Here is a 19,207-nt window from a genome sequence, read left to right as displayed (position 1 = left end):
CGCTCGACGTCTTCTCCTTCCCCATGGGCCCCGACCCCCACATTCCCCACGCCCCCATGGGCCCCTCCCCGCCCGCCGCCGCCGACGACCTCGGCAGGAAGAAGCGCGGCCGCCCCCGCAAGTACAAGCCCGACGGCTCCGGCCCCGTCGCGCCGTCCCCCTCGCCGGCGGCCCCCTCCCCCTGCACCGCCATCGTCCCCGTCACGCCCGGCTCCGGCGGCGGGCCCTCCTCCGAGAAGCGCCGCGGCCGGCCCCCCGGCTCCGGCAAGATGCAGCAGCTCGCCTCCCTCGGTAAGCAATCAATCTTTTGCCACTCACATGGAAACGAAAACAGAGCATTCCCCTGGCTTCAAGATGACAGTTTTGTTGTCTTCTTATTTCGCAGGGAAATCTTTCCTCGGCACCGTCGGCACCGGGTTCACCCCCCATGTCATCATCATCCCATCAGGAGAGGTCCGTATCTATCCCCCACATTTATATGTACTGACGATGTGGTTGGTTGCCAACATAATTTGATTGATTGCTCCTCTTAACAATGGAACATTCCAGTCTCATGCCAAAGTTCAATGCAGTTTCTTCTTTATGTGCTTATATTAAGTTGCTCTGCACTTTTGCAAAAAGCGCGTCGCCTTTCTAGCAAAATTCGCCAGATTTGGACCCCGTGGATCAAAAAGACACGGGTTTCTAAAGTAGCTGCTGTTTCCTGCCTGAAATAAACCGATAAATAATAGATACAGATCTTGCTGAGAAGGATGCCCTTTTTGTTTGCGCTGACAAGGCAGATTTATCATTTATTGTGATGTGACAATGTTTACTTTCTGTGCTTTAGAATGGGTGTTGCTTTCCCCCTTCTTGTTCTGCACAACAAAAAAGCCCGCTTTTGATGCCGGCACATGTTAAGCTAGCGCAGCTTTCGGGTTTGGTCACTCAAGCAATCTTGAGGGAGTTGATCTTCAGTTGTATTACGAGAGCCGTGCTGCACGTTCTGAATTATTAAAAAGGAAAAAGGAAGACCACATGCTGATGTTGAACCGATGGTGGCAATCTTTAACTGAAAGGAGACTAATATGATCTCTTGCTCTGTTTTCCAAGCTGTTTCTATCTAAATGTTTCACTTCCTATAAATAAGACCCTTGCCTTTTTTATTCTATTGGACGTGGTTAGGAACTTAAGACATGTTGTGCTACAAAACCACACGCCACAGGATGTGTGAAAGCAGTAACTCTACCCATAACTTGTTCCACGGATCCACACCTAAGCATGTTATGTTTGGTTTCTAAAGCTTTTGTTGCCACACCAGATGTATGGGTGTTGTTGCTTAACCAAATGATCAGCAATGCTCTTTTTATTACCGTTGAAGCCTGGTTTCATGTCAGCAACTATTGAAACTATTGTCCCTCAGCCATTATATATGGTAACCCTTGAATCTGGTTCCACATGGTCCATGCTGGCTTAAATGTACTTAAATGTACTCATGTCCCTTCGGTCGTCTTTCTGAAGTATAGCAAAGTGTTAAATAATTTAGTTTTCTATGCATTGTGCAAATTCTGTTGCATGACTTACAGTTATAGTGTGTCTGTGCCTATTTGTGCAGGATGTCGCAGCCAGGATAATGTCCTTCTCGCAACAGGGCCCAAGGGCGGTCTGCATCATGTCAGCATCAGGGGCTGTCTCCACAGCAACCCTTCATCAGGATGCAGGTTCTGGCAGTGTAGTTAAATATGAGGTATGTTCTCATGGTTGTTTGTACCAGTGGCCCAGAGACTGATATCTATCTGCCTTGTATTTTATTCTTGTTTAACAAAAGCTGTGCTCAAAATATTCCAAGTTATCTGTTTTGTTACCTGCAAACTTTTACCAGTTGCTTACAGAATTTGGTTTCACAATGGACGCTAGAACTGGAATGTTTTTATCAGAGCCCATCAGGTTTAGAACCTAACCATATGAGGTGATATGCTGTGGTAGAATGGAACCAGTAATAAGCTACAAAAAGAACTGCAATTACATCTTGACTTCTCCTAGAAGCCTTATATCTTTCTGTTGGTAAAATTTGATACAAGATGTCTTCTCATTTTCGAACATGAGCAGGATAGCATGTATACAACATCCTACATCAAAGAACCAGCCTTTGTTTTTATTTGTCATGTCATAGATTCATCCTGTGAAATCTGGATAAAAGCCTTAAGGCAGCTGGGTTGGGTCCTGGTAATGCCTGTGAACCTATTAACCATATATGTGGCATGGCCCATTATGCTTTGTTACTGGCAGTTTTTGATGTGTGCGCTGTCATCTTAGTGCTCTCCTTCTGGTAACTGGCAGTAATGTCAGTATTTTTCTCTATTACTTGCCATCTTAATGCCCTCCTTCCGGTTATTTCATATTTAGGAGCTGCATCTTTGATGTATACGTTGTTGATCTATTGTCTTGGTAGAAGTAAACCTGACTACTTCTGTCCTTTGTCGTCAAATGAAGTCATGATATGTTGTTAGCAACCTAGGACAGGAGGTATTTCTTCAAGTTTGCAGTTCCTAGGTGCATTGCTGATGAATAGGGAATCATTAATATTTATTCTATTTTGCCAAGAAATGCTGCACTTATAAGTTATAACACCAGTCACGGACAACACCGTAACAATTTTTGCCTGCCCACTATTACCTTTGACAGGGTCGATTCGAAATCCTGTGCCTCTCTGGATCATACCTGGTGATAGATGACGGTGTTACACGCACACGAAACGGAGGGCTATGCATAGCGCTGTGTGGCGCTGATCACAGGGTGATTGGAGGAAGCGTTGGTGGAGTCCTGACAGCAGCCGGGACAGTTCAGGTGACCACTCGCTTCTTTTTTCTTTCACTGAAACATCAGCATTTCATTAATTCATCCTTGGTCTGTTGTGTTCCAGAAATGAATGATCAGGTGATTGTGCGTGTTGGTGCAGGTGATTGTGGGGAGCTTCATGTACGCGGGGTCGAAGAAGAGCAGGAAGGGCAAGGCCGGGCAGGAGTCTACTGCAGCGGAGGAAGAACAGACCGGCGATGCCAACGGGGGCAGTGGCGGAGACGGAGTCGGAGTTGGAGGCGAGGCGGAGGAAGAGGGCCCTTCGCCGCTGATGCCGATGCCCCGCGGAGAGGAGGAGCTGCCGTCGGACGGGATGATGAGCGGGTGGACGGGCATGATGCGGCAGATGGAGTCGCGGTCCTGCGGCATCGACATCAACTCGATCCGGGAGTGAATGATGTAGACTGTTTAGTTTGGTACGGCGGAAGTTGAGCCTAGGCTAGCTTAGCTAGTGGATGATGGATGGATGATTCTAGGGTTTGGTTGGGTTGGTTGTGTTCCTCTCCTGCGTGGGTTTAAGAAGAAGTCTAGTTAGTATAATGAATGTCGTCGTCGAGTATGATCAGTTTAACCGAAGATGTTGGCGCCGGTCGGTCGGGCGGATCTATGATGGAAATAGTGGATTCGGTTGTTGGTTGATGGTCTGGTCTGGTATGGTATGGTATGATGTAGTTATAGGCAGCAGCAATGAGCAACTTGTAGCTAGTCTTTTTCTTGGTTGCAGACAGACAGACTTTGACAGTTTTGTTGTCCTTTCTCTTCTTGTGTTTGCATCCCCGTTGCTTCCTTCTTTTCCTTCTTATTATGTTGGTCTCTTCCTCCTCGTTGTCTTCTTTTTCTTTTTCTTCTCTTTGAGTTGCTTGCGGAGAAGTTGATTGATTTGGGTTCTTATATAATGTCATATGCCAATTACACATTTCTTGATAAAGTTGAGTGAACTATGCAAACGTTGCTGCTCCTCCATGCTCAGGCACAACATTTTCACCTTAATATTGAAACCCATGGTCGAAGATTTCATCCTCGTGCTCATCCTCTATAACCATGTTGTGCATGATCACACTAGCACTCATCGCTTCCCACAACTTTTTGGTGCTAAGTTCTATCAGGATATTGAATGATGCCTCATTGAGATTGAAGAACACCAAAATCACGCTCCACATCCTTCATAGCACTCTCTTATGCTTGGGCAAATCACTGCCTCTTCTCTCCTACCGGGTTGGGGATTGTGGATTGTTTTCACAAGAGTAATGCACTGAGGATAAATACCATCAGCTAGGTAGTATCCTTTGTTATAGTGGTGACCACTGATCTCAATATTGACTTCTGGACAGTTTGCTTCTGCAAGCCTTCCAAACACTTGAGAACACTGAAGCATGTTGATGTCATTGTGAGAGCCGGCCGTGCTGAAAAAAGAGTGCCAAATCCAAAGATCTTGTGAAGCACGGCCTCAAGTATGACATTGCAAACTTTCACATGACCTCTACACTGCCCCGCCAAGCAGATGGACAATTCTTTCACTAGCAGTGTTTACAATCTGTGTGCTACCAAGCATCCCCGGAAACCCCCTATATGCATTGATCGCCAACAACCTGGTGCAACAGTTGGCTCTCTCAAGTACTCCCGGCCAAACACCACTAGCACAATCTTGCAGAACCTGTACAAGGATTCTAGGCACGTGGCCTTACTCATGCGGACATACTCATCAATCAGATCACATGGTATTTCGTATGCAAGCACCCGGATAGTTGTAGTGCATTTCTGATAAGAGGAGAAGCCAACCTCTCCCAGGGGCATCCTCCTTGCATATGAAATGATCATCGTATGCCACAACCCCTCATGAATACGAGAACACATGTCTAGCCATCCGGAAGCGACACCGGAATAGCTTGTGTTTGAAGAGTGGGGAAGAGGACTTGAAGTAGTCTTCCCAGAGTAGGCAAAGGCCGCTCTCTCTATTGCGATTCAACGCCGGAGCATGGCCCGAGATTGAGCCCCTAAACATCAGCCACTGCCTAGCAATGTGGTCGTTGACAACCAAAGTAGCAACCACAAACTCCTCATCGTCCAATGATGAATCATCCAAATCGCAAATGAAGTTGTCGAAAAAGTATTCGTCTCCACTATCCATTTGTACCTTGCGGGCGAAACGTCCAACACCTCGCAGACGTGGTTGAAGAAGCCGGCCGCCGAAGAACCCCGCGCCTCTTCCAGACCAGGCAGCAGGCCTGTCGGCGTGGCGGCGACCGTGGAAGCGAACGTCGATCGAGGAAGGCAGGATTGGAGCGTTGCCGGCGGCGTCGAAGGTGAGGGTGGTGGCATGGTCGTGGGGTGGGGGTGGGGGTGCTACGACGGCGGTGAAACTAGGCCTGGCTCGCCGGCAAGGGTACCCGTCAGGAGCGGCGTGTTGCCGGGGGAGGTTTGTGGGTGCAGGCGGCGGCCTGGGCAATGCCCAACCGGCCGGAACTGGCCGACAACGGTGAAGGCGGGGTGCCCGGGTGTCTTAGCTTTGGACAGAAGAGGAGGGAAACTGCCAATGTGCCACCAAATGACGGGCTAGGGGGGAGGACAAGGGCGGGCGTCGCGTGCGTCCGTGTCATGTCCGTGCTGATGCAAACCTGACTCAAATCTTGGTCTGAAATGAGTCGTGGGCAGACAAAAAGCGAACACTCGTCCGTTTGCGTCGGCACATTGGGCCGCGGTTTGTGTTTATTTTGATCCAAACGGACGTGCACGAACAGAACGCGTCGGCGCATTGGAGTTGGTCTTAGACACCACCCTCATTGCACGAAATGTGCACGCAGTGGCGAAGAAAAGGTGCCAGACCAGGGGCTCCCCACGCTCATAGGGGTGAGGAACGACCCAACATGGTTGGACGGTGGAGTGGCCGTGAGGCGGGACTCCATCATTCTTTATAAGAGTAATTGCATCCCTTATAAGAGTAATTCGGTGATGGTTGATGTATCAACATGTAATATCCACAAAATTCCCGCGGCTCAAAGCAGCCGCAAAAACAATATATGTGTACAAATTAAATATGTACCCCATGAGCTGGCAGAAAGTACCCAACGAATCTTGCATCGTTCATAGGGGTGAAGGTATATGCGTATGTACTATGTTCTGCTCGATAACTCATATGTCTCAAACTTACCTATAATTTTTGATTGACTCATGCTATTATAATACCACCTATAGCAATTTATATTATTTTTCCGAACTGAACTATAAATTCAATGCCTAGAGCCAGTTACTGTTTTCTGCATGTTTTTGGTTTGACAGAAAATCATTCGGCATGCGTTAAGCCTGTCGATTCGCAAAACAATAAATAAAAATTAAACTTTGGTCATGTGGGCCAACTTATAATGTGAGCCCACGTCCTGGGAAGGTGGTAAAGTTGTTCCAACCGAAGATACCAATGTTGTCCTTATCAAATTGGAAAATATGAATTTTGTAGTTTGACCCCTTTGAACTCGTAAAAAAATTGGTTTGATTTCATCTTGTTTTGTATTATTTGGCTTCGTTTCTTTCTAAGGCCCATAAGCTACATATCTACCCATCCAAACGTTGCTCAATCGGCCCAAAATAAATTCCCCAAAAGCCCAATCAACCCTGCAATAAAACACCCCATCTTTCCTCCTTTCTTCCGCCGCCGCTAGAGTTTCCTCTTCTAGTTAGGGTTTCCTCGATCCCCAATTTTCCGACCCCAACCCTAGCTCCGATCCACCCGATGGCGACCGCAGAGGGCAAGAACAAGATCATCAAGCTCAAGAGTTCAGACGGTAAGGAGTTTGAGGTGGAGCAGGCGGTGGCCATGGAGTCGCAAATGATCCGGCACATGATCGAGGACGAATATACTGACAACGGCTTGTTGCTCCGCAATGTCAACTCAAAGATCCTCTCCAAGGTCATTGAGTACTGCAACAAACACGTCCAAGCAAAGGCCACCGACACATCTGATTTTGGAGGAGGAGCTAGGCCGTTAGGTGCTACATCGGCTGTGCCTGCGGCGCCCGCAGAGGACCTCAAAAACTGGGACGCCAATTTCGTCAAGGTCGACACGGCCACCATATTCGACCTCGCACTGGTGTGATTACTTTCCATCCTTTGATTTGTTCCTTGACATTCTCTAGATCTATTGTTTTACTATCCCCCATTGATGGAATCAACATCGTTTTTGTTTAGTGTGGCTTGTTACTTGTGTCTGATTGAGATTTGGATAGATTGGAATATGTCCTCGTACCTTCATCAAGGTAGATTTGACTCGATTGGATTAGGTTAGGTTACACAATGTATTAGGTTTAGGTCATAAAGAGTTGTTATTGGCGATGTAGAAAGCGGCCGACCATACATACTAACCCTAATAGCTAGGTTCGGGCATTATCTGGGGAGCTATATTAATTTACAGTTCCATGTTCATCTGGTCCAATATGCTTCACTATATATGAATAACCTAGAAACATTTTAAATTATTAGATTCACTATCATTTTGTTTGTAAATTACATATATGGGATGATGATTGAGTGGTTTCTCTTTCAATAACTTGCGGAAGCATCAGACCACACAGAGCAATATATGGTCTGATGTTTCTATATTTGTCACTGTTGTTTCTAGATTTGAACCATGCATGAATGTCCATATCTAGTGTGAAATTATGATCTTGTATGCTAGACTTTAGTAGATCTGCTCTGAATTTGTTTAGTTATGTTGGTTTATCATAGATAGGGTGGTATGTCGCATGTGTCATCCTTAGTTATAATACATAAATCCAATATCATACATTACTACTTTGATATTTGTAATTATGCATTGTAGATCACACACTTCTTTCTAATTTTGCTATCTATGTCTTTATTATCTTATAGGTTTCACTACTGGTCCATATGTCAACAATGAATGCCTTTTTCTTCTATCTAGCATCGAGTTACTATTTATTTTGCTGTATACATAGTGATAGCTAAATCACATGATCATGCTAATGTTTCTAACTTTGTATCAAATATTTATGATCTCAACTAATCTTTTAGATACCACTATTGATCCATGTCATCTATGAATGCCTTCTTCTATCTAGCATTGGTTGAGTATTGATTGTGGTTCTATTAACATTACATCCTTGTAGCTAAATCACGAGATGATACATTGTGCCTGTCCATGTTAGAAGTGATGATGCTTTCCATCGTTTGAAGTGAAACCACACAGGACTTCCCATGGCCACTATAAAATCCTGATCTTGTTTGCAAGAGTTTAGCACTATTTACTTTTAGTTTCTTTTCTTATAGTTATCTTATTTTATCATAGATAAGATTTGTATCTCATATGTGGCATCTTCACTTGCAATACATATTCCAGTTTCATATATTACTGACCCCTAAACACATGTTTTGTGTTGTGGTTTGATTTTACTATGATAGATAACTATGTTTCTAACTTTATTGTTATCGCTGCCTTTATCATCTGAGCAAATCTTTTAAATGCCACTATATTGATCCATATTGGCTATGAATGTGTTCATCTGCATATCATTGCTTGACTGATGATTGTGGTGTACTAGACATATATGTTGATATCCAAATTATTGGATGATGAATGCAATTGCCAATGCATTTTGAGAAGTGGTGCTTGCTGTGTCTGATCTCACTCTATTTTGTTACAGTTATGTTAACTTTTCTTGACTATCAATCCATTTATGTTAACCCATGTTATGGTCTTTGAATGAATATCTTTTGATTATTGCACACCTTGTTTTGTGTTTTAGTTTGTCTCAAAAACATCTATGTAGGTGGTATATGTAATTATCCATGTTTTTGTAAACCAATGCTTCCCTCTGACACACCATTATCCCTTTTGCTCTTTTGCCCCCTCTCAGGCTGCGAACCACCTCAACATCAGGGGGCTCCTAGACCTGACTTGCCAGACCGTCGCCGACATGATCACGGGAAAGACGCCAGAGGAGATCCGCAAGATCTTCAACATCAATGAGAAATTAAGACCCGAGGAGGAGGAGAAGATCCGCAGGGAAATCCAGTGGGCCTTTGAGTAGAGGAACATCTAGGCCGCGCTGAAGTAATGAACACTTAGTATTACCCATGTCTACATTTCAGTGTGCTTGTTTATGTCATAATGGTTGTAATGAACCAAGAGTCTATAAGGTGGTGTTGGTGAACTTATTCAGTGGTTATGTTTGCAAAAAAAATATGGTGGTCATTAATTATCATTTGTCAAATGAATAGTTATTGTCAAGTTGATGTTTTGCTTGCTTATCATTATTTTTTCACTGATTTCCACCATGTGATTTGGGCTTCTTCGTTGGTTATTCATGTGTGTTTTTTTCATCGATCAAGATGCATGGATGCTCTTGTTACTTAAGAGACGGTCCTTGTTCTTCCCCTCTCTCTTTACAATCCTAATAAAAGAAAAATAAAAGTTGTTGCTTAAATTATTTGAGGGATCAAACTAATTTCAGAAGACCTGAAATTTTTATGGTAACCACTTACGACCATGGCAAGGCCACACTAAAACATATAGGGTTTTAGGATTATATTTACAATTTCTTTACAAAAAATCCATTTAAATGAATAAACGAGTGATGTTATTCTCTACTGACTGGAGAACCACGCCGCACCAGAATCAGTTAACCCTCGTACATCTCTCCGTCTGCGACTCCACTGCCGTGTCTTCCCATCACCGGCTCGTTGTCGTCCGGGGCCTCGCCGTTGTCCACCGCCTTGGTGCGCTCGGCGTGGCGTGGTCAACATGGTCATCAAACGAGAGTCATCGGAAGAGGATTATACGTGGAGAGGCTGACAGTGGGGACGCACCAGGTCCATGGACGCACACTGCAACCGCCTCATTGTTACGCGAAAATAAAAATTATTCCTCCCCATGAAAGCTGGGACCCACCACGTATATCTTCGCAAGGAAGGAAGTGCCTCCTTATGCCTGCTCCTGACAGCTGGGACCCACCAACAACATCTTTGCTCCCAAGGAAGTGACTCCTTATTATGGGCAAAAAATATATTATTCCGCCTCTGACCACTGGGACCCACCAGCTATATATTCACACACAAGGAAATGCCTCCTTGCCCCCCGACAGCTGGAACCCACCTGGTCGAAGCATACGTAGCGTTGTCTGTGTACATACCGGTCGATCGGTCTGTTTGCCACGATGAACCATGTCCGAGTAAGGAGCGGTAGTAGTTGAGGCAGTCCAGTCAAAACAGCGTACACGTACATACAGCCAGATGCCAAAAAATACATCCACATACGTACATACGGGTGGGGTCTCGAACGTGTACTCGCGCATACGTACGGCCAGGGCTCGTGTACATGGAGAGGCAATGGACGGCAGCAACGACGTCCTGTTCATCAGAAGTCAACCGGCTGGGCCGAAACAGAGAAACTGTGTCGTGTTCATCGGGAGGCAACATAATGCGTCGTGTTCATTGGGAGGCAATGGAATGTTGTGTTCATTAGGAGCCAACCGGCTTAGATGGAATAGCCAAAACGAGGTCTGGCGTACCACAGAACGAAGGAAACGAGCCTTCTGTTCGACCACGTACGGTCGAAATGGGTCCTGTTCATCGGGAAGGGTCTGGCCTACCGCAAAACGGAGGAAACAGACTTGTATTCGAGTGCCTACAATCGAAACGGGGTCCTGTTGATAGGGAGGGGTGTGGCGTACCATAAAACGGAGGAAACGGACTTGTATTGGAGCGCTTACGGTCAAAATGAGGTCTTGTTCATCCACCTTCTACTGCTGCGCCCCAGCCTCCACGAGCTACTATTCATCCACCATCGACCTCCTTCAGCCTCCACCAGCTACTATTCATCCACCGGCTACTATTCATAGAGGCTCCAGAGGGTCCTGTTCATCCACCCCCAACCGGCTAGGGTGCGATGGCCTCCTTGTGGTCCTGTTCATCCCGCGGCAACAGCCTACTACCACGGGGTCCTGTTCATCAAACCCCCACCGGGAACTGTTCATCCACAACCAACCAACCGACTCGACTCACCACGTCTTGACTCGTTCTACGTACCATGTGCACGGTAGCAACGGTCACTATTTGAAGGAAATATGCCATAGATGCAATAATAAAGTTATTATTTATTTCCTCATATCATGATAAATGTTTATTATTCATGCTAGAATTGTATTAACCGGAAACATGATACATGTGTGAATACATAGACAAACATATAGTCACTAGTATGCCTCTACTTGACTAGCTCATTAATCAAAGATGGTTGTGTTTCCTAACCATAGACATGTATTGTCATTTGATTAATGGGATCACATCATTAGGAGAATGATGTGATTGACATGACCCATTCTGTTAGCCTAGCACTTGATCGTTTAGTATATTGCTACTGCTTTCTTCATGACTTATACATGTTCCTGTAACTATGAGATTATGCAACTCCCGTTTATCGGAGGAACACTTTGGGTACTACCAAACGTCACAACGTAACTGGGTGATTATAAAGGAGTACTACAGGTGTCTCCGAAGGTACATGCTGAGTTGGCGTATTTCGAGATTAGGTTTTGTCACTCCGATTGTCGGAGAGGTATCTCTGGGCCCTCTCGGTAATGCACATCACTATAAGCCTTGCAAGCAATGTGACCAATGAGTTGGTTACGGGATGATGCATTACGTAACGAGTAAAGAGACTTTCCGGTAATGAGATTGAACTAGGTATTGGATACCGACGGTCGAATCTCAGGCAAGTAACATACCGATGACAAAGGGAACAACGTATGTTGTTATGCGGTTTGACCGATAAAGATCTTCGTAGAATATGTAATAACCAATATGGGCATCCAGGTTCCGCTATTGGTTATTGACCAAGAATGGTTCTAGGTCATGTCTACATAGTTCTCAAACCCGTAGGGTCCGCACGCTTAACATTACGATGACAATTTTATTATGAGTTTATAAGTTTTGATGTACCGAAGTTTGTTCGGAGTCCCAGATGTGATCACGGACATGACGAGGAGTCTCAGAATGGTTGAGACATAAATATTGATATATTGGAAGCCTATGTTTGGACATCGGAAGTGTTCCGGGTGAAATCGGCATTTTACCGGAGTACCGGGGGGTTACCGGAACCCTCCCGAGGGTTATTGGGCCTACATGGGCCATAAGGGAGAAGAGGAGAGGAGGCAAGAGGTGAGCCGCGCCCCCTCCCCTTCCTAGTCCGAATAGGACAAGGAGAGGGGGGCGGCGCCCCCCCTTTCCTTCCCCTCTTCCTCCTCCTTCCCCCTTTTCCTACTCTAACTAGGAAAGAAGGGAGTCCTACTCCCGGTGGGAGTAGGACTCCCACCTTGGCGTGCCCTCCTTGGCCGGCCGCCTCCTCCCCCCTGGCTCCTTTATATACGGGGGCGGGGGGGGGGGGCACCCTAGAACACACAAGTTGATCTACGGATCGTTCCTTAGCCGTGTGCGGTGCCCCCCTCCACCATATTCCACCTCGGTCATATCGTCGTGGAGTTTAGGCGAAGCCCTGCGCTGGTAGAACATCATCATCATCACAACGCCGTCGTGCTGACGGAACTCATCCCGAAGCTTTGCTGGATCGGAGCCCGGGGATCGTCATCGAGCTGAACGTGTGCTGAACTCGGAGGTGCCGTACGTTCGGTGCTTGGATCGGTCGGATCGTGAAGACGTACGACTACATCAACCGCATTGTGCTAACGCTTCCGCTTATGGTCCACGAGGGTACGTGGGCAAACACTCTCCCCTCTCGTTGCTATGCCATCACCATGATCTTGCGTGTGCGTAGGAAATTTTTTGAAATTACTACGTTCCCCAACAGTGGTATCAGAGCCAGGTTTTATGCATTGATGTTATATGCACGAGTAGAACACAAGTGAGTTGTGGGCGATACAAGTCATACTGCTTACCAGCATGTCATATTTTGGTTCAGCGGTATTGTGAGATGAAGCGGCCCGGACCGATATTACGCGTACGCTTACGCGAGACTGGTTTCACCGTTACGAGCACTCGTGCTTAAAGGTGGCTGGCGGGTGTATGTCTCTCTCACTTTAGCTGAATCGAGTGTGGCTACGCCCGGTCCTTGCGAAGGTTAAAACAACACCAACTTGACGAACTATCGTTGTGGTTTTGATGCGTAGGTAAGAACGGTTCTTGCTAAGCCCGTAGCAGCCACATAAAATTTGCAACAACAAAGTAGAGGACGTCTAACTTGTTTTTGCAGGGCATGTTGTGATGTGATATGGTCAAGACGTGATGCTATATTTTATTGTATGAGATGATCATGTTTTGTAACCGAAGTTATCGGCAACTGGCAGGAGCCATATGGTTGTCGCTTTATTGTATGCAATGCAATCGCGTTGTAATGCTTTACTTTATCACTAAGCGGTAGCGATAGTCGTGGAAGCATAAGATTGGAGAGACGACAAGGATGCTACGATGGAGATCAAGGTGTCGCGCGGGTGACGATGGTGATCACGACGGTGCTTCGAAGATGGAGATCACAAGCACAAGATGATGATGGCCATATCATATCACTTATATTGATTGCATGTGATGTTTATCCTTTATGCATCTTATCTTGCTTTGATTGAGGGTAGCATTTTAAGATGATCTCTCACTAATTATCAAGAAGTGTTCTCCTTGAGTATGCACCATTCCGAAAGTTCTTGGTGCTGAGACACCACGTGATGATCGGGTGTAATAGGCTCTACATTCAAATACAACGGGTGCAAAACAGTTGCACACGCGGAATACTCGGGTTAAACTTGACGAACCTAGCATATACAGATATGGCCTCGGAACACGGAGACCGAAAGGTCGAGCGTGAATCATATAGTAGATATGATCAACATAGTGATGTTCACCATTGAAACTACTCCATCTCACGTGATGCTCGGACATGGTTTAGTTGATTTGGATCACGTGATCACTTAGATGACTAGAGAGATGTCTGTCTAAGTGGGAGTTCTTAAGTAATATGATTAATTGAACTTAAATTTATCATGAACTTAGTACCTGATAGTATTTTGCTTGTCTATGTTTGTTGTAGATAGATGGCTCGTGCTGTTGTTCCGTTGAATTTTAATGCGTTCCTTGAGAAAGCAAAGTTGAAAGATGATGGTAGCAATTACACGGACTGGGTCCGTAACCTGAGGATTATCCTCATTGCTGCACAGAAGAATTACGTCCTGGAAGCACCGCTGGGTGCCAGGCCTGCTGCTGATGCAACTGACGACGTTAAGAACGTCTGGCAGAGCAAAGCTGATGACTATTCGATAGTTCAGTGTGCCATGCTTTACGGCTTAGAACCGGGTCTTCAACGACGTTTTGAACATCATGGAGCATATGAGATGTTCCAGGAGTTGAAGTTAATATTTCAAGAAAATGCCCGGATTGAGAGATATGAAGTCTCCAATAAGTTCTATAGCTGCAAGATGGAGGAGAATAGTTCTGTCAGTGAACACATACTCAAAATGTCTGGGTATAATAATCACTTGATTCAACTGGGAGTTAATCTTCCTGATGATAGTGTCATTGACAGAATTCTCCAATCACTGCCACCAAGCTACAAGAGCTTCATGATGAACTATAATATGCAAGGGATGGACAAGACTATTCCGGAGCTCTTCGCAATGCTAAAGGCCGCGGAGGTAGAAATCAAGAAGGAGCATCAAGTGTTGATGGTTAACAAGACCACCAGTTTCAAGAAAAAGGGCAAAGGGAAGAAGAAGGGGAACTTCAAGAAGAACAGCAAACAAGTTGCTGCTCAAGAGAAGAAACCCAAGTCTGGACCTAAGCCTGAAACTGAGTGCTTCTACTGCAAGCAGACTGGACACTGGAAGCGGAACTGCCCCAAGTATTTGGCGGATAAGAAGGATGGCAAAGTGAACAAAGGTATATGTGATATACATGTTATTGATGTGTACCTTATAATGCTCGCAGTAGCACCTGGGTATTTGATACTGGTTCTGTTGCTAATATTTGCAACTCGAAACAGGGACTACGGATTAAGAGAAGATTGGCTAAGGACGAGGTCACGATGCGCGTGGGAAATGGTTCCAAAGTCGATGTGATCGCGGTCGGCACGCTACCTCTACATCTACCATCGGGATTAGTTTTAGACCTAAATAATTGTTATTTGGTGCCAGCGTTAAGCATGAACATTATATCTGGATCTTGTTTGATGCGATACGGTTATTCATTTAAATCAGAGAATAATGGTTGTTCTATTTATATGAGTAATATCTTTTATGGTCATGCACCCTTGAAGAGTGGTCTATTCTTATTAAATCTCGATAGTAGTGATACACATATTCATAGTGTTGAAACCAAAAGATGCAGAGTTGATAATGATAGTGCAACTTATTTGTGGCACTGTCGTTTAGGTCATATCGGTGTAAAACGCATGAAGAAACTCCATACTGATGGGCTTTTGGAATCACTTGATTATGAATCACTTGGTACTTGCGAACCGTGCCTTATGGGCAAGATGACTAAAACGCCGTTCTCCAGAACTATGGAGCGAGCAACTGATTTGTTGGAAATCATACATACTGATGTTTGTGGTCCAATGAATGTTGAGGCTCGCGGAGGGTATCGTTATTTTCTCACCTTCACAGATGACTTGAGCAGATATGGGTATATCTACTTGATGAAACACAAGTCTGAAACATTTGAAAAGTTCAAAGAATTTCAGAGTGAAGTGGAAAATCATCGTAACAAGAAAATAAAGTTTGTACGATCTGATCATGGAGGAGAATATTTGAGTTACGAGTTTGCTCTACACTTGAAACAATACGGAATAGTTTCGCAACTCATGCCACCCGGAACACCACAACGAAATGGTGTGTCCAAACGTCGTAATCGTACTTTACTAGATATGGTGCGATCTATGATGTCTCTTACTGATTTACCGCTATCGTTTTGGGGTTATGCTTTAGAGACGACCGCATTCACATTAAATAGGGCACCATCAAAATCCGTTGAGACGACGCCTTATGAACTGTGGTTTGGCAAGAAACCAAAGTTGTCGTTTCTTAAAGTTTGGGGCTGCGATGCTTATGTGAAGAAACTTCAACCAGATAAGCTCGAACCCAAATCGGAGAAATGTGTCTTCATAGGATACCCAAAAGAGACCATTGGGTACACCTTCTATCACAGATCTGAGGGCAAGATTTTCGTTGCTAAAATCGGATCCTTTCTAGAGAAGGAGTTTCTCTCGAAAGAAGTGAGTGGGAGGAAAGTAGAACTTGATGAGATAACTGTATCTGCTCCCTTGTTGGAAAGTAGTTCATCACAAGAACTGGTTCCTGTGACAACTACACCAATTAGTGAGGAAGCTAATGATATTGATCATGAAACTTAAGATCAAGTTTCTACTGAACCTCGTAGGTCTACTACAGTAAGATCCGCACCAGAGTGGTACGGTAATCCTATTCTAGAAGTCATGTTACTTGACCATGATGAGCCTACGAACTATGTGGAAGCGATGATATCCAGATTCCGCAAAATGGCTAGAGGCCATGAAATCTGAGATGGGATCCATGTATGAGAACAAAGTATGGACTTTGGTTGACTTGCCCGATGATCGGCAAGCCATTGAGAATAAATGGATCTTTAAGAAGAAGACTGACGCTGATGGTAATGTAACTGTCTATAAAGCTCGACTTGTTGCGAAAGTTTTTCGACAAGTTCAAGGGGTTGACTACGATGAGACTTTCTCACCCGTAGCGATGCTTAAGTCTGTCCGAATCATGTTAGCTATTGATGCATTTCATGATTATGAAATCTGGCAAATGGATGTCAAAACTGCATTTCTGAATGGATTTCTGGAAGAAGAGTTGTATATGATGCAACCATAAGGTTTTGTTGATCCAAAAGGTGCTAACAAAGTGTGCAAGCTCCAGCGATCCATTTATGGACTGGTGCAAGCATCTCGGAGTTGGAATAAACGTTTTGATAGTGTGATCAAAGCATATGGTTTTATAGAGACTTTTGGAGAAGCCTGTATTTACAAAAAAGTGAGTGGGAGCTCTGTAGCATTTCTGATATTATATGTAGATGACATATTATTGATTGGAAATGATATAGAATTTCTGGATAGCATAAAGGGATACTTGAATAAAAGTTTTTCAATGAAAGACCTCGGTGAAGCTGCTTACATATTAGGCATCAAGATTTATAGAGATAGATCAAGATGCTTAATAGGACTTTCACAAAGCACATACCTTGATACAATTTTGAAAAAGTTCAAAATGGATCAGGCAAAAGAAAGGGTTCTTGCCTGTGCTACAAGGTGTGAAGTTGAGTCAGACTCAATGCCCGACCACTGCAGAAGATAGAGAGAAAATGAAAGATGTTCCCTATGCTTCAGCCATAGGCTCTATCATGTATGCAATGCTGTGTACCAGACCTGACGTATGCTTAGCAATAAGCTTGGCAGGAAGGTACCAAATTAATCCAGGAGTGGATCACTGGACAACAGTCAAGAACATCCTGAAATACCTGAAAAGGACTAAGGATATGTTTCTCGTATATGGAGGTGACAAAGAGCTAGTCGTAAATGGTTACGTTGATGCAAGCTTTGACACTGATCCGGACGATTCTAAATCGCAAACCGGATACATATTTTTATTAAACGGTGGAGCTGTAAGTTGGTGCAGTTCTAAACAAAGCGTCGTGGCGGGATCTACATGTGAAGCGGAGTACATAGCTGCTTCGGAAGCAGCAAATGAAGGAGTCTGGATGAAGGAGTTCATTTCCGATCTAGGTGTCATACCTAGTGCATCGGGACCAATGAAGATCTTCTGTGACAATACTGGTGCAATTGCCTTGGCAAAGGAATCCAGATTTCACAAGAGGACCAAGCACATTAAGAGATGCTTCAATTCCATCCGGGACCAAGTCCAAGTGGGAGACATAGAAATTTGCAAGATACATACGGATCTGAATGTTGCAGACCCATTGACTAAGCCTCTCTCACGAGCAAAACATGATCAGCACCAAGACTCCATGGGTGTTAGAATCATTACTATGTAATCTAGATTATTGACTCTAGTGCAAGTGGGAGACTCAAGGAAATATTCCCTAGAGGCAATAATAAAGTTATTATTTATTTCCTCATATCATGATAAATGTTTATTATTCATGCTAGAATTGTATTAACCGGAAACATGATACATGTGTGAATACATAGACAAACATATAGTCACTAGTATGCCTCTACTTGACTAGCTCATTAATCAAAGATGGTTGTGTTTCCTAACCATAGACATGTGTTTTCATTTGATTAACGGGATCACATCATTAGGAGAATGATGTGATTGACATGACCCATTCCGTTAGCCTAGCACTTGATCGTTTAGTATATTGCTATTGCTTTCTTCATGACTTATACATGTTCCTGTAACTATGAGATTACGCAACTCCCGTTTATCGGAGGAACACTTTGGGTACTACCAAACGTCACAACGTAACTGTGTGATTATAAAGGAGTACTACAGGTGTCTCCGAAGGTACATGTTGAGTTGGCGTATTTCGAGATTAGGTTTTGTCACTCCGATTGTCGGAGAGGTATCTCAGGGCCCTCTCGGTAATGCACATCACTACAAGCCTTGCAAGCATTGCAACTAATAAGTTCGTTGCGGGATGATGTATTACGGAACGAGTAAAGAGACTTGCCGGTAACGAGATTGAACTAGGTATTGGATACCGACGATCGAATCTCGGGCAAGTAACATACCGATGACAAAGGGAACAACGTATGTTGTTATGCGGTTTGACCGATAAAGATCTTCGTAGAATATGTAGGAACCAATATGGGCATCCATGTTCCGCTATTGGTTATTGACCGAGAATGGTTCTAGGTCATGTCTACATAGTTCTCGAACCCGTAGGGTCCGCACGCTTAACGTTACGATGACAATTTTATTATGAGTTTATAAGTTTTGATGTACCGAAGTTTGTTCGGAGTCCCGGATGTGATCACGGACATGACGTGGAGTCTCAGAATGGTCGAGACATAAAGATTGATATATTGGAAGCCTATGTTTGGACATTGGAAGTCTTCCGGGTGAAATCGGCATTTTACCGGAGTACCGGGGGGTTACCGGAACCCTCCCGGGGGTTATTGGGCCTACATGGGCCATAAGGGATAAGAGGAGAGGAGGTAAGAGGTGGGCCGCGCCCCCTCCCCTCCCTAGTCCGAATAGGACAAGGAGAGGGGGGCGGCGCCCCCCCTTTCCTTCCCCTCTTCCTCCTCCTTCCCCCTTCTCCTACTCTAACTAGGAAAGAAGGGAGTCCTACTCCCGGTGGGAGTAGGACTCCCCCCTTGGCGCGCCCTCCTTGGCCGGCCACCTCCTCCCCCCTGGCTCCTTTA

The 19,207-nt window shown here is 44.8% G+C and overlaps 2 protein-coding genes across 2 annotated transcripts in view; both read left to right on the top strand.

Moving 5' to 3' along the window:
* LOC123149928 (AT-hook motif nuclear-localized protein 9) overlaps positions 1-3,643 on the top strand; it is a gene marked incomplete in the record, with an annotated part of 4,295 nt that extends 652 nt beyond the window's left edge. The window contains 5 exon segments of the mRNA XM_044569728.1: positions 1-291; positions 386-453; positions 1,595-1,726; positions 2,665-2,826; positions 2,939-3,643. Coding sequence (XP_044425663.1) covers positions 1-291; positions 386-453; positions 1,595-1,726; positions 2,665-2,826; positions 2,939-3,232 — 947 coding nt within the window.
* Positions 3,644-6,429: 2,786 nt separating this feature from the next.
* LOC123149929 (SKP1-like protein 1) lies at positions 6,430-9,059 on the top strand. The gene is made up of 2 exons (XM_044569729.1): positions 6,430-6,919; positions 8,703-9,059. Exons 1-2 carry the CDS (start codon positions 6,563-6,565, stop codon positions 8,874-8,876), a joined length of 531 nt encoding a protein of 176 aa, XP_044425664.1. The 5' UTR covers positions 6,430-6,562; the 3' UTR covers positions 8,877-9,059.
* The last annotated feature ends 10,148 nt before the right edge of the window (positions 9,060-19,207 follow it).

The sequence above is a fragment of the Triticum aestivum genome, chromosome 7A, assembly GCF_018294505.1.
Source record: "Triticum aestivum cultivar Chinese Spring chromosome 7A, IWGSC CS RefSeq v2.1, whole genome shotgun sequence".
NCBI lineage: Eukaryota > Viridiplantae > Streptophyta > Magnoliopsida > Poales > Poaceae > Triticum > Triticum aestivum.
Note: the sequence above shows the minus strand (reverse complement) of the source record. Positions and strands in the feature narration are given on the sequence as shown.